At 37.9% G+C, this 22,822-nt stretch overlaps 1 protein-coding gene across 3 annotated transcripts; it reads left to right on the top strand.

Annotated features, from left to right (window-relative positions):
* Positions 1-545: 545 nt before the first annotated feature.
* Positions 546-22,520, top strand: NREP (neuronal regeneration related protein). 3 transcript variants are annotated; one of them, XM_061443076.1, is made up of 5 exons: positions 546-701; positions 1,035-1,082; positions 2,568-2,630; positions 16,797-16,874; positions 20,851-22,520. In XM_061443076.1, the coding sequence occupies exons 3-5, from the start codon at positions 2,628-2,630 to the stop codon at positions 20,974-20,976; spliced, it is 207 nt and encodes a 68-aa protein (XP_061299060.1). In that variant the 5' UTR covers positions 546-701; positions 1,035-1,082; positions 2,568-2,627; the 3' UTR covers positions 20,977-22,520. The 3 variants fall into 3 exon arrangements, with proteins under 3 accessions (XP_061299060.1, XP_061299058.1, XP_061299059.1); XM_061443074.1 differs by lacking the exon at positions 546-701 and adding an exon at positions 727-745; XM_061443075.1 differs by lacking the exon at positions 546-701 and adding an exon at positions 805-932.
* The last annotated feature ends 302 nt before the right edge of the window (positions 22,521-22,822 follow it).

Below are 22,822 nucleotides of genomic sequence, written 5' to 3'. Positions count from 1 at the left end.
CATCAGCAGAGCAGCAGTGCTCCCACGCTGCCCCATTTCCCCGGTGCCTGTGCAGCTGAACACTTCACAACTTCTGGCTAATTCCACCCCTCGCCCTGTGTGCCCCGGCCGGAACCGAGGCCTCCGATGGGGCGAGGTGCCCTCACAATGCCTGTGACTGCCCACAGCGCGGGACCAGGACGAGCCCGGTCCCCGTCTGAGTGATCTCACCGCCCGGCATTCCACCGCTCTGCCCTCCCTCCCGGGTCCTGCTTCGGTCCTCGGTGGCCCTGGGAGCTGCCGGGGAAGCGAGCTAGCCCCGGGCGGACACTCCGCACCTACCCTCACCGCCGGCGGCCTGTCCCGCCTGTAGTGCAGCTCCCTCTCCTCCCCCGCCCACCATTTTCCTCCCTCCCAGGCAGGCGCAGGCGCAGGCAACCACCTCCGCCTCCATCCTCTTCTCCTCAAATGCCCTTTGCTGCTGCTGCCGGAGGGTTATTATTACAGTATGTGGCTGTTCCCTCCTTTTTCCTTCCTTCTCCCTCCCCGCTCCTCAGCGGTCGACCGCCGCCTGCGCGGGGGGACAGCTGCGACCCGCCCCGTCGCTCCCCACAGCCCCCTTCAACCTCCGGCGCTGCCCAGCCGAGCGCGGACGCTGCCCCGGCTCCCAGACGGCGAGGGGGGGACGCGGGACTGCGGATTATTGCCGACTAAGCAGTCTGGTGCTGCAGCGGCGGTCTGGGGGAGGCGGGGGGAGCTTGTATGTGTAAGGAGGGAATGGGCGGGAGGGGGGAGAGCTGGCGGCCGGCCAGCTGCCATCAGAATTAGCTCATTGTTCAGTATAACCAGAGCTGGCAACCAAACCCTAGTCGGGGTGGGGGGAAGACAGAGATTTTCCCCCAGCCACCCCCACCCCTTTTTCTTTTTTTCTCCTAGGCTGCACTTTAGAAGAGGTGCAGTCATTCTTCCCCACACCCCCTACCCTCTCTCCACTCCCCCAACTGTAAATTCCCTTCTGTAGGATGCTGCCCTTTTTTAATCCACATTTGTTTCAGATCATGTAGAAAGGACAGAAAGTGAGCAGGGAGCGGGGGCTTTTGTCTGTAAGTATATGCAATTCCAATACACAGATTGTTGGTTTTTTTAATTATTATTAATCTTCTCTCTCTTTCTTTGTTTCTTTTAATTTCCTTTTGCCCTTACTTAGCTGGACAGCAGCTTGCCTTTCCTCCCTGTCGGTGCACATTTCCAAACAAGCTTTCTTAAAGAAGATGAGAAAACGTGCAGCATATGTATTTAACTCCTTGTCTTTATGCTTTTAGGATGGATTTCTAGGCTGGGCATTTTTCTGCACACATAAAATGGGAGATGAGAAGTGTTTTGTTTTTTTTGTTTCGTTGTTTGGTTTTGTTTCATTTTGTTTTAAGGGTTTCCTTTTCCTTGGTTTTGCACTCCACAAACGCCAAAATGCATTTTTGAACCTAATGCACTTGGCTTTTTTAGCATGCATGCATGACTCTAGGATTGGTTTTTAATCTCTCATCTTCTCCCTTGTAAAACGAATCTCCCTCTTCTCCTCCCTGACACTGATTCCTCTCAGGCTGCTGGGCTTTATTTTTAGAAAGCAGTCATTCTTGCAACAGCTTTTTGCGTTTTTGCGTGTACAGCAGTTAAATTTGGGGTACTTCTTTTAAGGAAAAAAAAATAATCAAAACCAAGTGTGTTTTGGTGAATGTTTAATGATGTGCTTTTTTTCAGACATTTCTCTATACATTTATAGATAAGAGTTTGCAGTTTTAAATACAATATGTAGCATGTATTTGTATGTAAACATATGACTCATACCTAATCATATTTCATATATACACACTGTAGGTAAGACATGTATAATCAGTAGGGGAGAACTTTAGTTTTTGTCAGTATATGAAAAACTAGAGGTATGCTACAAATTTGGTCAGTTAAGACAGCTGTAATTTAAGATATCATTTAAATGAGGAAGGGCCAACTTTCTTTTTTTTTTTTTTTTTTTTAATTTTTCTTCTGCCTATTTAAAATAGTAGGGTGTATGGGATAAGGAGAGAGAGAAAACCGGAGGTTATGTAATGCAGTGCCATTCCAAAAATACCTACTCACTGGGCCATAACATTGTGAAAGCCTGACGCTATTACGCTTGTTTTGTCATTGCAAAAAAGCACACTTTGGAGTATGTCTGGGAACAATGGACCACCTTTACAGTAAGCACAGGGTGATGGGGTTTTGTCTTTTTGTCTGATTTTTGGGTCTGTTAACCATTAGGTATAGGGCTTTTCAGAGATCTGCCAAGCTCTAAGAATAGCTTAAGAGTTCTGGAAATCCAGATACCAGGGATTTCTTTGTCTTATATTTAAGCCTACAGACCACTGAAGTGCAGACACATGACATATAAACATACATGTGGTTAGAATAATTTGCATGACTTAAATCTTACCCACTAAAGCTTATACTTGGCTCACCCCCTGTTATGCTGGCAAAAAAAACCCAACCTATTAAATATTGCAACAGTTGGAATTACTTCTTTTTTTCATTTTTTATTTCTAAATTGTTTTCAGATTGTTCTCCTTGTGCTACTTGAGAGAAACTGCAGCCCCAAGACTTAACAGAATCAAAAAATGGTAAGAATTAGTTGCTTTAGCAAAGATTCAATATTATTTTATAAATATAAACCTTCTTTCCCCATTCCCAATACACATTTATAAATATGACCTTTATAAGACTTATTCTTTGAGGCAATGGGGATTAGCCATACGATGACTGATGTACTCTGAAAACTTCCATATGTCGGGTCTTTGATATTCTTGCTTTTATTTGAATAAAAATCTGAAATCCCTCTTTGTGCAGTAAGGCTTATTTAATTGAAACAAGAAATGTTTAGATGAAATGTTTTCCTGTGAAAAATACACATCATAACACATGTAGGAATACATGCAGACAAAACACTACCCCATAATTTCAACCCTGACACCTTCATCCCTAAAAGAAGAGATAGATCATTGCACTTAGTAAGTGAGGCAGGTTTAATGTTAATCTATCAGGGAAGTATATAAGATGCAAACTAAATTTTCTTGTTTGGTAATTTTTTCAGAAGGTTAGCCTTTCTTCACTAGATGATTTTAAGGTCCTTTCCAACCCTAACTATTCTATGATTCTATGATACAAATCTGCTTCAGAAAAAGTGCCTAGGCCTGAGCCTAACTGAACATACTTACACAAAAGTCAATGAGTTGGAATGTATTTATTTTTCAGTATTCATAGACTGGTTTGTGTTGGAAGGGACCTTAAACCTCACCTACTTCCAACACCCCTGCCATGGGCAGGGGCACCTTCCACTAGACCAGATTGCTCAAAGTCCCATCCAACCTGGCCTTGGACACTTCCAGGGATGGGGCATATTCAACAATAACCCGTTTCCTTCAGTGCAAATTGTGTTCATATTTTTACTGATTAAAGTCAATTTGTTATGCTGTTGCTGACAGCTACCTAATTAAAACGATAAAACATTCTACATCTAAATATTCTCTAAATATGGTATTCCTGAGAAGGACTGTCTTGGAATCAGCAAGCTAAAGAAAATTGGTTTTCACAGTAGTACATAAAGTAAGCAGAATTAGTTTATATGATGTGTAGTCATAAAACATTCTTGACTGAAGGTAGAAGTATCACTGAAGCATACACTGATAAAAATGTAATATATTTTGGGTGCTATGTGATAATACCATGGTCAAAAATCTGTTGATTTATATGGGGCAACAGCTTGTCTTACGTAGCATTGCACAGAGTATACATTAGCTTAGACTATTTTCTGAAGTGTGAGGTTCTCGGGGGGCATACTAAGATTATGTTACATTAATTTCATTAATTATGTTCTTGTCTGGTTCCTTGGGGTTGTTTTGATTTGGGGGAGGAGGAATAGAAGGATGCTTAAAATAAGCAATACTTCATTATAAAAGTTTTTTTCCTTTTTGGTTCCTTGTTTTATATCATTCCTATCTGCAAAAATAAACTTGCACATTCTGGAGTTTTAGTCTATTCTGGAACCTACTTTCATCAAAGTGCTTTGCTTATCTGTATATAAATGAATAGTTGGGTGTGGGGAATTAAAAGGGAAATGATTCACTGAAACTGTGAATAGAAATCATGTTAAAATACATTTTGTTCACACAATTGTGGAATATTGTATAAAGCAACTTTTCCTACCAACACCAAGGTGACTATCAGCCCACATTTTTAGATTATATGCAGGCTGTTATTTGCAATATATACCTATCTATGGAATAAAAGATTATTTTTAGTTAGGCATAAAATAGCGATTTTTACCAGTAGATGGTTCTGTAAATTTAGCAAGGCTCCTGTAGTAGTCAAGGAAATCAGTTTTGTAAAGTCAGTGTCTGGGCCAGTGTCGTGGTTTAAACTTACAATGCAACTTAGAACTATCCAAAAGAATATAAAATATAGTTATCTACCTGCCTAGTCCTGTTTCTTTTGCAGTGAAACATAAGTAAAAATCTCACTTGGCTGGTTTTGAAAAGTTTTTGATTTGTTACGAAAAGGCCTAATTCCACCTTTTTTGTGACTGTAATTGTCAATATAAAAAAGACTTGCCCAGCTTGCAAGGTTGCTTAATATGTGATAGTTGGCAGAATCTTTTCCCCTACCCCACCCTTTTTTCCCTTTCTTTCACTTTTGGCACAGTAACACTGAATGTCATTTTAAGTCAAACCACTGACATACTTTCTTTGCAGTAGTGGATGCACTTGTCTGGCATATTTCTTCTATTTATTGCAAGTGTCTAACCATTCTGGTTTGCAAGAAAACTTCCTTACATATCAATACTTTCTACACTGAAATACATGATTGTAAAAGTGCTTACCTTGTTTTTAATACATACAGCATAGGCAAAGGCTCTATTCTATTCTCACTGGCCAGTGAAAATTTTGCTATTATTTTTCACCAGGCTGAATCAAACCTTAAAAAAATGGGGACAAATGGCATGTTTTATTCCTTTGCTAAATGGAAAAAGCATTAATTATTTAGTTATGATTACAGTAGAATTAAGAGTGACTAGAATAAATTTGTTAAGTGAGGACAAGTGAATTATTTAAGTTTACTGTCTTACTTATTCCATAAAATGCTTCTTAAACTGCTTACAATTAAAAGCAAATAACTTAGCAGGCTAGTTTTCAATGCTAGTTTTCCTAGACTTGGAATTAGGATTCCCTCATACCTGGTTAATTAATCTTCCTTGGGGCTTTATAATAATATCATCAATAATTTAAAAAGAAATAGAAATGCAGAAGGGTGTACTTTCTATTTGTCTTAAAATTTAAGTTGTGGACATTTTGAGCCATTTTACACAAGAGCAGCTGCCATTTGAGGATCTGCCCTTCCTTTTGTATAATACACTTCTTTAAGTGGCACCATAAAGAGAAAAAGAACCTTTTATATTTCTGTGCAATGTATAAATTCATAAGGTGATTTTTATTGCTATTTTTCTTTGAAATGCTAGAATTTGTGTATACCACCTTCATGGAAAGCGCTGAATATCATAAAATACAAATTTAGATTTTAGTGCTAATTAAGGAAAAAAAGTTCTAACTGAAAAGAAAAAAAAAAAGAAAGTTTTAAAATTGATTTGGCCAGTGTCATCCAGTCATTGAAATAAAGGATTTTTTTCAGAAAAGTGAGAGTAAAAAAGTCTTTAATTTCCATTTTCTGTGATGTCGAAGAGTTTTAGCAAAACAAGGAAAGGCTCTTTTTTTTTTTTTAAATGGTCAATGTTTTGTTTTAAAGAAAGTAATCTAAGATATTTTATACATCTGACAAAGTGGTCTGTTTGCTTCTAAAACACTCAGGTGTGTCCTCTTATCTTGCCTGCATTGCAGATAATTTCTGTAAGTCAGGCTTAGTTCTGGGAGTTTGCAGTAGAAATACTAAGGAATTTAAACCAGTAACACTAATAAAAGTGTGTACCACTAAACAAATACGTCCTTAATAATTTAATTTTGACCTACCTGAAAATTTACAGAAGATATTCTGGAGTAGCTCATTAGTTTAATTCTGATTTATCAGAATTTTGATGACTTTCTTCTTAAGTGCAAGTGGTGTAGTATCTCTAGGCTAGGTGTTGTGCTGTGTCATCCCAAAGGAAAAAGGCCCCTGAAGGAGGTCATTTGGGTCGAACACTTCCTGTGGCATATCCTTGTCTGAACTGTATCAGTTTTGAGGTTATTCTACCATTTACGTTCTCTGCACTTTCTAGTCTTTCTTGGGGGAAAAAAAAGAGGAAAATAGGATTATGGCCTTTTGGAAGGAAAACAGTTGGGGGAAAAGGTTTTCTTCATTAAGTCAGAGAGAAATGAGAACCTGTCTTTGGTTGAAGGAAAAAAAATAAAAGATCACCGTCCCATTTCTTTCTTTTTTTTGCAGTTCATAGGGAAATACATAATGTTATTTAAATTAGGTGAAGATATTTATGAGGCAAAGCTTATATTTAAGATTTTGTCCTAGTTTAGCCATTGCAAACCTTTTTCCAATGAGTCATATGCTATCCTTACACATTCTATAATACTCTGTGCCCTTACAATGACTTCACTTTATTTGGAATACCCATTCCTAACTTTAGGGTTATCTGTGGAGAATGGAGTGTCATATTGGTCTCATTTTGGTCTGACAGAGCCAGGCATTATTTGAGCCTTTTATATGCCCTGAGGAATAAGAAGAACTACATAGTAGGATGAAGCATTATGTCCTTCTTTGTTGATCATTGAGACTGGTACTGGAACTGGAATCTCCTTTAGGATAGTTGAGAACTGCTCTAGATCTGTTAGATCATCTTCTGTTCATGTGTAGCCATGGGCAGGATTTGGTCAAGAGAAATAATTGAGAGGGATGAAAGCTAAGCAGGAATGTATATATTGTGCTTTTTTATTATGCTTACACACTGTGCATGAAGAATACATTCGGTGAAGTTTGCTCAGTGCTGCTTGGGTCCTGAACTTCGGGTGAATTAAAAGCCTTTCCAGCTTAGAAAATAAATAAGCAGAAATATAATTAACTTTTGCCATACTTCTGACAATTCAGATGTTCAACTGCACAGGAAAAAAAAAAACATCTTTACTTGATTCTGACCAGAAAAATTTGAAGGACAAGCTATTTTTTGTCCAAAGCTGTAGATACTGTGGATATTTCAGTGGTACAGTTCATATACATGTTGGAAAGACAAAAGCTCTGTATATGTGTGTTTATACCCAGTCACAAACATGCTTGTTCTGGCTGCTAAAATTCTGTAAATAAGCACCTGAACAGAACTGTGTTGACACACAGGATTGGAGGTTTATGTAATGGTTTGGCCAGGACAAAACTTTAACAAGCTTTTTTCACAAAGTCTGAAATCTTCAAAAATCAGAAGTAAGAATTAAACTACACCTTGTAATACTACAGTCATGACATTGGTCACTGGGATCTCAAAACAATTTTCTTTTTTTTTCTTCTTTTTTTTTTCTTTTCCATCAGAAAGCTGCTTCCCTGCAACTGAGCTGTGGTCCTTGTGTGTATGGCTAAAGAGAGGGGAGAGGGACTACACTTAGTAGCCCTAGAATAACTTAATTAACATAATTCAGTTGCTATCATTGACTGGGACAGGATATTTCAATAAAAATATTTTTGAATATTTGTATTTTGTTTTTATTTCAAATATTTATTCACCTCATTAAACCAAATTGGTTGAGGGTGCAATCTGGAAAGGTGCAAAAATATTCTTTTCAAATGCTTGATGTAGAATAATACTATGAATCACTGTTTGAGTGTTACATGAAATTCAATTCAAACTGTTGGTCTGGCAAATTCAGAGTAGCACTACTGAATGAAACCCTATGTAGATGTTCCTGGGAGGACTCCTGATGTTTCCTTCTGCAAATATGGCATCAAAATCCCCACCAACTTCCCTCCACCCCCCAAAAAAACCCAAAACCACCCAAAATGCCAAACCAACATCAGAATGGGTGGTGATTTCTCATCCTTCAGGAAGGAATGTTTCTGGATTAATTTTGTTAACATTAACCTTACCATCTTTCTAATAGCATAGCATACCTGTGTGGGACTACATTGAAAAAAGTTGAGAGATCACCAAAGGTGGTATAAGCCTCAGCTTAATATGTACATTATCAGAATAACTCCTGGGTTCTTACAGCACTGATGTGTAGAAGGCACACGTTGGCATTATAGAGCTACTCAAAAGAATAAGCTAGAGGAGAACAAATTTTCTTTCTTTGTTATAACATGACTATAACTGTGGTAATATCTCCATCATTGAAGAGTGTGAGTTTAAATAACTCTATTCCTGATGGCAGAAGAAAATCCTATGGAAATATTGGTAAATGTCCCTACCCTTAGTTTCTCAGCTAAGTAATCAATGTGAACAAAACCCAGAAGCAGTACTTGGCAGGAAAAGTTGTTTTCCCGTGTGTCTCCTCGTTACATGAGTCCGAGAACTCACTTTATTACTTTCAGTCTGCAGAACATTCATGATATAGTTTGTGGTATTGTATTTGGAGTAGCAGTTGAGCTACATTAAGTGATTGTAGATGCTGGTAATATGGTGGCTGCAGATGAATGTTCCATAATGCTTTCAAGCACCCATTACAGTATCATCAGCTGTGGTCATTACATCCCTTTTAATGAGGTAAGTACTGGCTGTACAGTGTGGATTTGTCTCCCATTTCCAAGAATACTGCTTGCGCTTCTAATACTTGCCTGAAATACACTGATTGGGCAAGAGGCTGGCATCTCATGGGGGGAAAGGCTTTCCTGGCTGGGCTCTGCAGGAAAGCAGTCAGCAAAGGCAGTGAGCTTGCCGCCACTTGGGGAACAGCATCGCTTGTTGGATTTCTAGTCATCTTTCTGGTATGTGTGAGAAATTTAAACAAAATTAAACAAACAATACAGTTTTAGTCCAAAGCAGTATACTAAGTCTACTATAAGTTACAGTATTCAGGTTATTAACTTAGAAAATTTATAGGAAATTAAAAAAATTAAATGTGTTTTGGAAGTGAGCCTGGTGTATACATTTTGTATACCCCCAAAAATGGAAGCAGGGAACTGGGAGAGCACACAGGAGAAGTATTATTCTGGGCTGTCTCTGTTCTTATTCTTTCTTCAGGATTCACCTACTGGCCACTGTTCCTGCCTTAAGACCAAAACTTGGTGGAGTGAGGAGACTGGCTTAATGGACATTTTGGTTAGCCTGTGACCATGTGTCTTTACTTCCTTCTCAGTGTTGGGTATGAAACTCCTGAAGAACTTAACTATGCAGCCTTTGGTCCTGAATTTTGCTCCCACCCTGTGTGTTCACCTGACTTTGTAACAAGAGACTTGTTTTGCAGTTGCTATTAGGAGTAGACACAAATAGTTACTAATTAAACTTTTCATTACCTTATTGCATTTGAAGAGCAAATTGCAAAATCCTGTGTAACTGAAAACTCTTTAATTCTCAGGCTTATTATGGTTGTCTTTCTGTGTGTGCATGCTAAGTAACAACAAAAGCTACCATTGCAGTTCAGAGGGAAACAAAATGAAGTGGAAAAGGTGCTGGGTTGCACTGGGTGTCGAATTTGGTTTTACGGAGGGCTTGTTCAGTTATTTTGATTTCTGCAGTGTTTCACAATTTCATATCCATGCACTGAAATTTACTGGTGAAATAAAGTAGTTTGCATCCATTTTATAGGTTAACGGAATTTTCCATGTATCGTGTTTCTTATTATTGTTCTAGAATAGCATTTCTTTTCCTTTCAAGGAGTGTGATACACTGCTAATGAGTATCTTTGTTAAATTCATTAATTCAGTGAGAAGTTGATGAGCTTTTTTGACAACGTTCACAATATACCACTTGATTTCTTTCTCTCTTACTCTTCATATGCGTGGTAAATAGTTTTGCAATGGTTCTGCGTATTAATGAAGTAAAAAAACATCATGAGAGCACTTGTAGCACACAAGCAAGATTCATTCTGACTAGTGCAGAAAAGTGCAAATTGATCATTCTGCTTAGAAATTGTATTACACTCAGGTGATGTGGGGATGATTCCCAGGGAAAAGAAAGTGTCTTCTATGAATAACCTCATACAATCATGTTTGCCAGAAGACAGGTAAAGTCTCTTGAAGGTTCTTACCACCTAAAGGACTTGTCAGGAGTGTGCTAACTATATACTCAAGTTAGATTAACTTGTGTTTTTCTCCTCCTCAGCACCATACTTGCGCAGTTTCAGAGGCTAATAGATATATAATTGACTTGGAAAAATGTGCCTGCTCCAAGTGCTTAAAATTAACCAGCATCCTTTCCTGCAGCAAGGATCTGTGTAGTAGTAGATACCATTAGTCATAAAAGCATATTTTAGCACAATTTTCTTATATGTGTCATGGGACATTGTAAGTACATACATAAAAGATGCAATGTATACTTGTGTAGTATGGATGAGGACAGGAGTGAAAAGCTGGTAATGAGGAGACTACATAGGAGCAGACACTTCAGTGTAACTTGGATCATAGATGCTTCAAGAACAATGAAAGAAACAATGGATGAAGATGGGCTTATATGAGAAGTTTTGTACTTAAAATCTATAAAAACAGCTTCCAAGTGTTGTGTAGGGGAAGTGTTGTGTAGGGAAGGAGCAGATGACATCCTATGATGTGAGACTGATCCTATTCTGTGAGACTGATAAAAATTAAAGAAGTGATGAACAAGGACTGCAAAAAAACCTGATGAATAAATTTGCTAATTCATGTGCAGCATGGAGAGAGGAATGCAAGAAAAAGCATACTTGTCTCATTTAGGCTTTTTCATCTCTATGTGGTTGTGAGTTTGAGTCATCATATGGGAAGGAAGAAAAAGTAGCAGTAATACCTTCCCCATGAAAAAGCAGAGCCAGCAACAGATGCTGATACACAAAAGTCAAAAGCAAGTTCAGGTGTGCAGTTTTCCTGCTGTGTTCTGATACACTGCCATATGTTAATTATTACAGTAATGACAGGTAAAGCATCACCTCACGAAGGTGAGCCACTTGGAGCAATCCCAGCCAGGAGGAGAACGATTGCATAAATCTTCATCATTTCTCTTAAATCATTTATCTACCTTTATTTGCTGTGTGGTATTATCCAAGTGAAATGATTGTAAATGATCCTCCTCATGCCTGCCCACCCTCTCAAATTTTGAACACCACTGCATGGATGTGGAAAACTGAAGAGGTAGAAATATCTGCTGCCCTGACAGTGTACTGAAGACACGAAGACAGGTTATTTGGGATAACTGTTACTGTAGTTCAACAAGAGGCTCAGACTTGTGATGGGACAGCCACACAAAAAAAGCAAAGTCACAAAGTTGGCAGGCCGCACACCTGCTAAACCACATGTTCACAGTATTTTTGAATAATTAAACCAAGGTAATTAAGTTGCATTTTAACTTGGGCAAGTTGTGGTTTCTGATGTTTCAATAGGGAAAGCTTCTTTGCTGAGCCTGTTACAGAGTCAGCCCATCACAACAGCATTTGATCGTGAGTACAGCTTCTTAAAGATACCAGATGTTCATCAGAACTTCAATGGCTCTTTGAAATAAGGAGCCATGATGAGCATTCGATGTAGCCTGTCATTGGCCTATCCAGAAGAATCACAGGACAAAGTAGATTGATAGCAGACTGCCACCCAACCAAATTTGTGTAGCAGCAACCATGCAGCTCACAGTTGCTGTATGTATTAAATCCTGTGAACTGCGTTTGGAACACAGCGGACATTATCATTGCATGTTTTCAAAATGTTCCCCAAACAGCATTAAACAACTGCAGATGGAAGCATTAGTTTACCAGTTGCACTTAAGTAAATATATTGATCCTAGCACAAACTTTCCTTCTGGTTTTGTTTAAAATGAGTTAGCTTTTTTTAGCAGAATCATTTAGTTGGTCTTCAAGCACTAGTGCAGTAAAATTTTCTGCTTATGCCTCCGAATTGTGATGGTGGGTAACTGGTTACAAAGAGAATGTTTTCCTGGAGTGGGAGGCATTTGAGGGATAGAGATAGGCAGAATGGGCTGGGAAAAGGCACTAACACTCTAGCTGGTAACTAAGAAACTTTTTAAAAAATTGAACAGTTATAACTGTTTCCACTTAAAAGGAAACTTGTATTTTACTGCAAAAGAAAGTGCATCGGGGCTTCATTTCAAAGAAATTCTTCTGGACACTTCCAATGATGCTGAGACCAGCTTCAAAGGAAATAATATACAACTTTTCCTCTATGGCCTGCAATACCATTGATTTGTGTCATTGCAACACAGAGCAATGGTGGTGAAAAATTCCCGAAGTACTTCAAAGAAATACAGGTACACAGCTCTATTTGTCCAGCTATACAGCCCATCTCCAGGAGAACATGGTGGATTAGGCACTACAGACACAAAGGGCTACTAGACCTTACAACAGCCCAAGCACAGTCTTAGTGCTGCAGAGGGGGAAAGCATGCCCCTTTCATTCTCTGTAGCACAAACCTGTATCATTTTACTCCGCTTTTCCTCAGCACATGGACATCTGTGTCTGCCGTTAGACTGCTAATCCATACAGTAAAGCTTTTTGGTTTTATTTTCTTTTTCTTTTCTGCTGTCCTAGGTAGGGTAGTATAGAATTACTGGAGATGGTAACCTTTTATTCAGAATTGGTAGTTGTCATAATTTCCTTTTTGTTTTCTCTCTCCCTCCCACCCCACCCCAAATTGGTTTATATAATAAAGAAATTATCTGAAATTTCTCAAAAGGTGGTTGCTGATGTTCTCAGGGCAGTTGGTCTTCCTCTTGTATTTTGGAAATCCAGACTGCAGTTGAATTTAATTCCTGTTAAGTCTTGAACGAGACTTGATGAACAGGAATTCAGTTGTCATCCACATGGAAAAACAACAGCAAAAAAGTAACTCTGTGGTCTTTCTTGCTGTTTTCTTAACTGTAATAACCTTGGGGATGATTAACAGGAATTTGTTCATTTTATTAATTTAATGCCTTAAATTTCTGTGTTTTTTTTTAATTTTGTTTGTTTTGATGGATGTATCTAAATATTTGAAAAATGCTGTTAATGAGTAGGAATGAAGAGTGGGTAGCAAGAATTTTATCATTTTAATGTGACTGATAAGGTAGATTTAGTTCAGGTCTGTTCAAATTATTTTATGCATCTGTTTTAAAGCTGGGCAAAAGTTTGTCCTCTCCTACTATTACTGTTACAGAGGCTTAAAATGGAGGAATAGGCCTTGGAGTCTTGAAATGCTGATTAAACAGAGCCTTTGCTAGCAGTAAAGTATCTTGGTTTGTTGGGCAGAGGGGAAAAGAAGGGTCTACTGCAGAAATCTTTCTGGTTTAGTAACAGTAAGTAGTTCTGTAAGATCCAGAAAGAGCCGGTAAATGCTATTTACTCTATTTAGGCATTTCTTTTTCTCCACCTTAGTTTTTTCTGATTTTTAATCTCAGTTTTTATTATTTGTATGTTTTCAAGAGAACAGAAGCAAAATAATTGAAAGCATATTCTTCATAGATCATAATTCCCCATTCTAAGTTGTCCTTGACGTTTCAGGCAAAATTGCTTGCTGTTGTAGAACACTGCTTCAGATGGCACTTCCCAAATCAGTGGGTTTCTTTTCCACCTGACTTCTCAAGGTGGGAGTGAATGGGTTTGCATATCACATGCTCTGCCAGGAAGGAATGCTTCCAAGGATGGTAATGCTGCCAGTTGGATGTTTAGAGGTGATCCACTCTGATAATTTATGGATGAAGTTTACTAGCTTGATTTTTTTTTTCCCTAATGATTATCAAATACTGAGGCTATCCATTTGAGTCATCAGATGACTCTTATCCATCATATAGACTTGCAGTAACTTTAGTTTTCAGTCCATCCTAAAGTACAGTAATTCTGTTCTGAATCCGCGTGCTTTCATTTCTTAAGCCAAGCCTGTATTCTCGTAATAGTCACACAGGAAGTACTAAGAAATGAAAATATGGTGTGTATCAATGGAAGCATTTATTTAGAAGTGTTTACTTCATGCAAACAGCTGGAATGTTGTAAGTCTTACATCCTGCTCCTCAATGGAGCATTGCTTTCCACTTTTTCTCTCTGTAGCTCATTTTGCAACTTTAATATAAGTTGTTCTGAGCAGCTGTAATTGACTAAAAGTTCATGCTGTGTTTTTCTAATGCCCTAGTTACCAGTAGATTTGACTATCTAAGTAATTTCTGTATTTTATGAAGCACGTACCCTGACAAGACATCCTCTGTTTGTTTGTTTTGGTGTGGTTTGTTTGTTTTTTTTGGGGGGGGGGGGGGGGTGTGTTTGTTTTTTTTTTTTTTAATGGGTTTATTTTTATTTTCTCTCTCCCTTTTCTTTTCTTTTTTCCTTTTTTTTTTTTTTTTTCCTTCTCCTGGTGAGTTGCAATAATTCCTGAGTGGACATTTTCTTTCCATTGCAGAATCTTCCTCCACTTAGCCAGGATCCAAACCATGGTTCCCCAGCCTTTCAGCATTGCTCACAAGGCAGATACTTAAAAATCCTTTGCTGCCAATTCAGGACTTTAGTACAATTATATCAGAAAATTACTGCTGTCGAGCAGATCCACGTGTTTACCATCTACCAATATTGGCCACAGTAGTTGTTTTTTAAGAGATACTAAGAAAATAGGACATTACTGTGTTTTGGTTTTTTTTCTCCACAGAAAAGTACTGTGAAAGATAGCTGGGGTGTTTTGCACATTTTTTCGTAGTCATAAAGGTCTGCTTTGGTGTTTGTTTTTTTTGTTTGTGTGGTTGGTTGGTTGGTTGTTTTTTTCCCCCTGGAGCTTAGTTGTGAGTGCATCTTACAATTTAAACATTTTTCCTCCTACCCCATTTCCAAAATCAACCCCCAAACTGCAGTCCCTCTAAATTCTTTAGAATTTAAGTTGAGGGTCCTTTAATTGCCATTTAGTTGCAGGTGCTTATTTTATTCCTATTAAATTACTAATAAGGATGACAAGGCCTACAGGGTAATCAGAATATATCTCAGATTCCATGGAAAATACATCTCATAATGAATAATACTTTATTCCGATGCTTATTCTGCCTTCCTACAGGAAAATACACATTTTTGTATACTTTGTTGGTTTGAGCATGCATGTCCTGTGGTAGAGCTGAACTGCTATCACTATTTTCCACCATAACTTTTCATACAAAATTATAACTACACAGTACAATCAAAGCATAGTTGCAGGATGGGTAATCAGTGATTATAAACAGCAACAAGAGAGCTCAGGGGTTACTTGGTGTCTTTTATTCAGGTGCCTCAAATGTTCAATGTGAACATTAACTGATGTGTAATTAATGTGCTGCTATGTCAACCATACCCAGACAGCTTAAGTGTCCTGTTTGAGGTGATACAGTAATCTAAAATACACAATAAAACCTGATGCTTTAATCAGCAGAAAGCACTGTGATCTGTACTGCAGAAAATCTTGGGAGAGTATATCAGAACAGGCACTGCCTTAGGCTCTGTGTTTTGAATTTTCTACTTTATAGTAGAATTCAGGATTTTCTCTTGGAAAGATGATTCAATTTCTCTAAGATACATCTAGTCCGGTTGTGACAATAGTCAACACGCAACTCCACAGAAATGAAAACATTCCTCAGATTTCAACATCAATACTGTAGTAAGCAGGTAAGTAAAGCTCATCCACCAGCAATTTAAGTGACAAGGCAAGTTTTGATTCCCAAAGTACAAACAAATTTGAGTGGTGTAATTTATAATGCTGAGCTCAAAACACTGACAGTTTGACATTCATGGATTGTGCAGCATTCAAGTCACAAAACTCCGAAGTCCTAGGAGGAAAATCCAGCATGAAAATGAATTTCAGGTCTGCATTGTTGTGTGTAACTTGTACCTTCTGCAAAATATTTCAGTGTTTCATGAGAGCGAGAGGAAGAAATGCTCTGGTCTTCATCCAGAAGTTGAGGAAATGGAGCACAGACGGTTTCCAGCTCAGATTCACCGTAACTGAGATGTATTAACCTGGCAAATATTCACTCTAAGTTCCCACTGTAGTCAGTGGCCAGCTTTGAATCTTACCCTTTTTCAATAGGAAAATTTTTCCCTAACAGTCATAGGCAGTACCTTAACCATTAAATCCTGCTGCCAGTTATTTTACAGTATGCCTTTTATAACATGTTAGAATTCCTTTGATGTCCAAAATACAGGCTGCTAACACAGAATTATAGCTGTGTCAATGATCTTGGAAATAGTAAGTTCTAGTTCCCAGCTCATTGTGAAAGGATTATCAAAGTTGTGTTGCCCTTGTCTCCTGCAATCATCAGCAAAGGCAGTAAACTTCGTTAATCTTTTGCCAGTGACTTCTTGCAGAAGAGAATGGGCATGTGGTATAATATCCTCAGTAAGTTTATTAATATGGACATCTTCTTACACAGAATTTCTTAAAGAGATTTAAAAAGAAAATTAAAAAAATCATCCTATAGTCCTTTAAAAAAGCCTGTTGAATGCAGATTGCCATAAACAATCCTATAGCTGAAATATATATAGTTGAAACCCCATAGTTGAAATACTCTAGGGATAGATCTTGTTGTCATGGGTACTCAAAAATATGTACTGAGCATAAAACACAACTCTGTGCCAAGCTCAACTGGCATTAGGATCTCCATTTTAGTAATGCTGTCTGTCACATGAAAACCAGTTGATTGCATTTAATGAATCTTTGTTAGTAAAAAATTGTATATATTTGTGTCACTACAGGTTTATCAACCAAGGTCAATGATCTGGGTAAGCCAGAAAATCTTTCCCACCAGCCGATTGGATGGGGGATTTCCAAAGGTAAAGTTATTTATGTAATTTCTTTCATCTAATAAACAACTAACTGAGATGAAAGTTTTGGGGTGTGAGAAAACCCCCAAACAAGAACCCCCCCACCCTAAAAAAACAAAACAAAACAAAACAAAAAGTATGCCACAGTGAAAGTTCAGTGGATGTTATTTTATGAGTGCTTCAAGAGAGTACCCAGCTGTCATGATTTCATCACAAGTCTCATGGCATTCTGTTTTTCTTAAAGCCCTGGCTCCTTAAGCCAGACAGTTAACTGGAGATTTCAGCTTTCATTTTAAAATGATGTTTTTAGCCTTCAAGCTTGCAGAAAATGGACTCTTGCTGGCTACATTCCAGAAGGAAAACATGCTAATTTTCAGGAGTTCATGTTTTTTTAAGCCTGTCTCATAATTTTACAAGCTGGATGTCTGAGTTTTGAATGCTTGATTTTGGCAATTCTCTTAGCAGTGCAGATGAAAAGGTCAGTGATAATGCAGGAGGAGGAAGAGGAAGAAAGTGGTGTGGTTTTCTTTTTCTTTTGTTAAGTTTACTGCTTGTGCTTTACCTGGCTTGAGTAACAAGCATCAAAGCATGGCAGTTTTTGTCTAACAAGTACCCCAGCACAAATACAGAAGATGTGGCTTGTCAGATTTGTAAGATTTTGTTTTGTTACCATTGCTGCTTTCATAAATGTGAATCTGGATGTGAAATTTGAGTAGGCAAATGCAACAATCACTCAGAACCACAGAATGTATATGTTTTATTTTTTATTTTCCTTTACATTAATGACACAAAATCTGGCCAAAAAATGGCAGGTAAGTAAAGGAGGGAAAATTGTTTTGGATATGTTTCAATTATTATCTAGGCTTCAGCTCCCTGTTCACAAAACTGCTATTTCATCTTGTTACCACTATATTTTTCACACTTTTTCTTTATAAAGTGACTTCTGAAATTTATAACTGGGATATTTGCAGCCTGCTCTTTGAAGGCTTATGTGCCAGCATGCCAATCTTTAAATTAACATATACTGCAGCACTGCCATTCTTAACATTCAACGTATTTCAAAAGTTCAGCTGAGTATGCTGATAGCAATGCCAGATTACAATGAATGTGCAATATGTGGTCATATTTATATTAATTTGCTAATTTTATGAATCAGCTCTGTGTTGGCTAGATGATTGTTATTCAAAATTCTAACTTTGCAGCTTTCAGTAACTTGTCATTAATCATTAAACGAAGTTGCTCCTGACACAATGGGATGAAGCTGTGAACTATGTACAGCATAGTTAGTAACTGCTGCATTATACCGGATTTATGAATAACTATGTTTTCATGCTATATATAGCTTAAAAAAAAAAGTTTTATAAAAGGGATAATTGTTTCTCAACTGGTCAAAAAGTATTACACTTTTTTTCCTTTAAAGTGAATGTATTTCTGCTATTTAAATAAAATGCATTTTTCTAGCCTTCATATAATTCTTCAAAAGATATTTGGCATATGCTTACAAGGATCAGTTTTTAGAACTGGGTCCAAATTTTATTTTATGATTGATCTCCAAAAGCAACTTGAATATAAGCTGCACACAATGCAGCTTCCAGCAGAGTATCAGCCTTAACAGAAAAGGGTGTCTTTGGAATCTATATTTTTTCAGACATCCTATACAATTAATCAGGGAAATTGCTGAAGAAGATTGCAGACTGTGCTCAGTCCTACAGCTCAATGTTAAACAGCTTGTACTACTGAAAGAATAAAGTGAAATTAAAAGATTTTTTGAAACTTATTTCAGATAAAAATGCTTTTTTGTTTTCATGCGACCAACAAATACAGAAGGATACATCTCTTAAACACAATTTATTTCCAGACCTAGAAGGGTCATATAGGACTTTTTATCTAGTGATTGTATGGCAGAATTTTAGGACTCAAATTGTTTTCACAGCTGGAAAGGAACTGCCCAACACAATGCTTTTGGAAATTTGCCCAGACCTTTGGTCTGTGTTGTGTGCCTGTTTGTATGTGTAAGGTTATGGTTTTCTTCTCACATCCTGTAGTGATAAACAAGTAACAAATATAGAAAAAAAAAAAAAAATTATCATGAGGATGGAATTTTCTAAAGTCCTGTGAAGAAACATGTTTGTGCAGCCCTAGAATTTAAATGTAATATTTTCATTCTGAAATTGTCTCTTAAAAAAATCCCTGATTTGTCTCTAGCAAAGGCAAGGTATGTTTCTGCTCATATTTCTTCCCCTGATTTTCAGATCCCTTCTGCATTTGAAGTCTGCTCAGTTTCTCCATTTCTTGATGCCCAAACAGGAGAAGACACCATTTGTCCCTAGGAAAGGATTTTACTCTGTGTTCAGCCTGAAAACTGCTCCTTGCTGTGTGTACCGCAGAACCCTGGGGCTTGGGGAGTTCATCTACCTGAAAGCAGAATTTACCCTGTAAATTTTGATAAAGACAGTGGGAGAGCCATGGGGTGGCTTCATTCCCAGAACAAGTAAATGTAGCAAATAAAGACATTCCAGTGAAAATTACGGCTTTGAAGAGCCAGGAAAGGAAAATTGCTGAAAATAGCACTTTCTTGGTAGTTCTGAAACTGGTTTTAATTCTTAATTCAGAAACTCACAACTCTCAAATCAGAGAAATTGAACATGGAGAAGATAACTTCAACTTCTTACACAAACTGAAAGCATTCTGCTTATATGACAAACATGTCCTAGGAATAAAAGCAATAAAATACCTCTTCAGTTCAGATCTTTTGATCACAAACCCCACAGATCTTTGCCATAATTTACAATATATTACTAGCTAAACAATCTTTTTTTTTTACGATCCCATAGTGATGTAGTGTCAGCAAAGTACTTTAAGCATGGGCATAGTCTTTAGGCTTCCTTCTGAGGCTTAAACTGAAACAAAAAGTTAAATGCTTTGCTGAATAGGCATAGACTTCAGCCAATGAATGGTTAAGTATGGTTAATAAAAATCTATCTGAGGCAGCTGGCTGATATGGCACACCATCTCCTTACTTGTCTAGGGGCAAGTAACACACAGCAGTCTTCAGAGTGCAGTTTTCAATGAAGTCACTTATTAGCATGTGCTAGCTGTTTAAGCTGTATAGTGTTTAAAGGATGAGAGGTCTACACCGTAAAAGATTCTCATAATAATATGACCTTTCATAGCTGAGATGCATTTTTATGTTGTAGGCCAAGTGGAACTGTAAATTAGAGCTTGGGGTTTAAGAAAGCAAGCAAATGAATTTATAGGTAATAATAGAAATTTATAGGTAAACTTATTAGCATCAGTTTTTTGGGTACCCAAGCTGGTACTGAGTTGTATTTTCAAAGGGGCTTGGTGCCATTTGTTTTTTGTAGCTATGAGTTTTGAACTCATAACACTGAAACATTGTGTCTGCCTTCTGTGCTTCACAGGTAATTGATCATTTTCAGCCATATTTGTATATCAGAACTATTGCACACACACCATCTGCAGGTGTAGGTTTAGATGTGACCTGTCCCAGCTATTATGAAGGGCACAGAAATGGCTTGGTTGGGAAGGAGTGAGAAAAATAATTTTAAGGAACAGTGTAAGGATGTACAGCTGGAGGTGAAAAGATTGTCACTCTGTGTGGCTCTTCCCCTGTAACATTACTGGGAGGGTTGGGGTCTCCCCAGCTGCAACAGATGTCTAAATTCTCCAGTTCAGCAGTGGAGGACAGTTGTTGGCTCAACTCTTCTGCATTTTGGCTGTATTGGAGCACACTCCTTTATCCCCAGATGAAGAGCTTTTCTCAGATGCTGCAAGGCTTGGCTGGTTTTTAAACAATCCTCTGCTGCATGTGGCATTGGTATTTACAATCGATCCAGCAGTGTTTAGTAGATGTTTACTTCTGAACTAAAGCTAGGGAACTATGGAAAGGTAGGATTGGAGGAGGGCCCCACCAGTGAAAGAGGCTTCACTGAAGCACAGCTAATCCTGCTTTTCCTTTCTGCAGGGAAGTCTCCCCATCTCAAAAGAAGTAAATCGCAAGAAAAAAAGTGAGGCAGAAGGGGCAAGCCTGGTTCCAGTAAATGGCTACGGACACCATTTCACCAAAATCAAACACTTCTGCTCTTTTTAGTCATAATTTCTCCATTTGTGTTACATATGGTGTATGGAGTTTATGAGGTCATGGTGTCATATATCGGGAATTGTTTCTGTGTAAATCATCAAGTGTAAGAAGAAACTATGGGACTCTGAGCCTTGCTTTAGAGAATAACAGTGGACAAATATGTACCATAAAAAATAGTTTTTAACATTCTGACTCAAGCAAAAGCTCTCAGAATTTCACACTGTGAATCCATGTTTACAAACATTACAGGTGGGCCCTCAGGCCTAGTTCTACCACAGCAGTGTCTTCCACTACTCAAACTCCACTGCTCACATGCAAAAGGTAAACCTCTCTCTCCATTTCCACAGTTCCAAACTGCTTCTTGCAGAGGCTGAGAGTCCCCCTTTTTTTCATTTAGATGTAACAAGACTAGTAGTTTATTTTCATTGTTTGTCTGTGTATCTCAATATTTTATCCATGTACTCTTTTGATGTATAGAAGTAGTATGAAACTCATGGTTTCCTTGTGGTAAGTGATTGTGATGCTGCCACGGGATTTGAGACACTGATGAATGGTGCTATTTTGGACTTTAAATATGCTCCTTGGCAAGGTAGCTCTGATGGAGTTATTTTTTATTTCCATGTTCTGAGAAGGTGTTGGTACTTTGTTTTTCTGAATGTTGTTCTTTGGACTGGACTGATTTGTTTACTTGTGTCTTCAGTGTGGCTTTCTTATTCAGTGCTGTAGGTAAGAAACTACTTATAGTGTACAAGTGAGGAACTGATTCCCTGTAAGGGTCCACTCACAAACATACAGTTATAGTGGGAGCAATCACAAAACTGTAATTTACATAAAATCCTCTTTCTGACTCCTATCCACCTAATGGAGAAAGATGAGCAATAATTTTCCACCAACCTCTCAAAAATATCTTTTTATTTTTGTCTTTTTTATTTTTTAAGACCTTTTTTTTAGAAAAGGGACAAGTTTTCATGTCCTCTTCAAATTCATAAAATAGGGGATATAGTTAGAAAAACACATCAAATTTCTAGAAGAAGTCCTAAAGGGGAAAGAGTACAGTTCCACAGTCAACATGTAGACTTTACATTTTTGTTCTTGCTCCCTGACTACTTTAAATGCAAAACAAGACAAAACACAAAACTTAACAGTATCATCTACTCATGGAGTGTTGTTGTGTTAGACACAGTCTGAAAGCCCACCTTAATTTTTTATATAATTCTGTCTTTTAGCTCTTCCTTTTATAGGGCAGGCCTTGTTCTGAACTGTTTTAGCTTCTGACTGTTAACCAATGCATGCACTGCACTTCCTAGATTTCTTTTCTTCCTCCACTTTCTGTATCCCTTTTCTTGTATATTTTATTTTCAAATAGATTAGATACATCTACTGTGCTGTATATAGAGCAAGAATATTCAGCAGTTGTGGCATTTATGTATAGTTGCAGTTGTGTACTGCTGAAAACGCAGGCTTTTGTAACAATGTGATCTTTAATAATGCACTACAAGTACCCAATGTATTTTAGCTATTTTAGATTTGTTCAATAAATATGCAAGCTCTAAGGGTAGCTGTTACGTCTCTCTTTCCTTAGCACAGTAAGGGGAGGGCTCCTCCTCTGCACCTGTTCTTTGCATGAATTCTGAAGGTTGTTTTTTTTTTTTTTACTATCTGGTGAAGTAAAGGTGATTCCTTTTGTTGTCTGCTAAACAATAGCTATTAAGATAACCTAAATGCCAGACCTGGATCTGAGAAATGGTAGCTGCTGGACAATGGTAGTCATGAACTTCGCTTTCAAGATCACAGAGTGGCTGGGCCAGATGTGACAGCTGATGCCATTTTTAGTAATCCCAGGAGGAGACTGAGG

The sequence above is a fragment of the Pezoporus flaviventris genome, unplaced genomic scaffold (assembly GCF_033815535.1).
Source record: "Pezoporus flaviventris isolate CSIRO_AGI_PZ_B2104156 unplaced genomic scaffold, CSIRO_AGI_Pfla_v1 ptg000285l, whole genome shotgun sequence".
Lineage (NCBI taxonomy): Eukaryota > Metazoa > Chordata > Aves > Psittaciformes > Psittacidae > Pezoporus > Pezoporus flaviventris.
The sequence above is the reverse complement of the archived record's forward strand: the minus strand, read 5'-3'. Positions and strand labels throughout refer to the sequence as shown.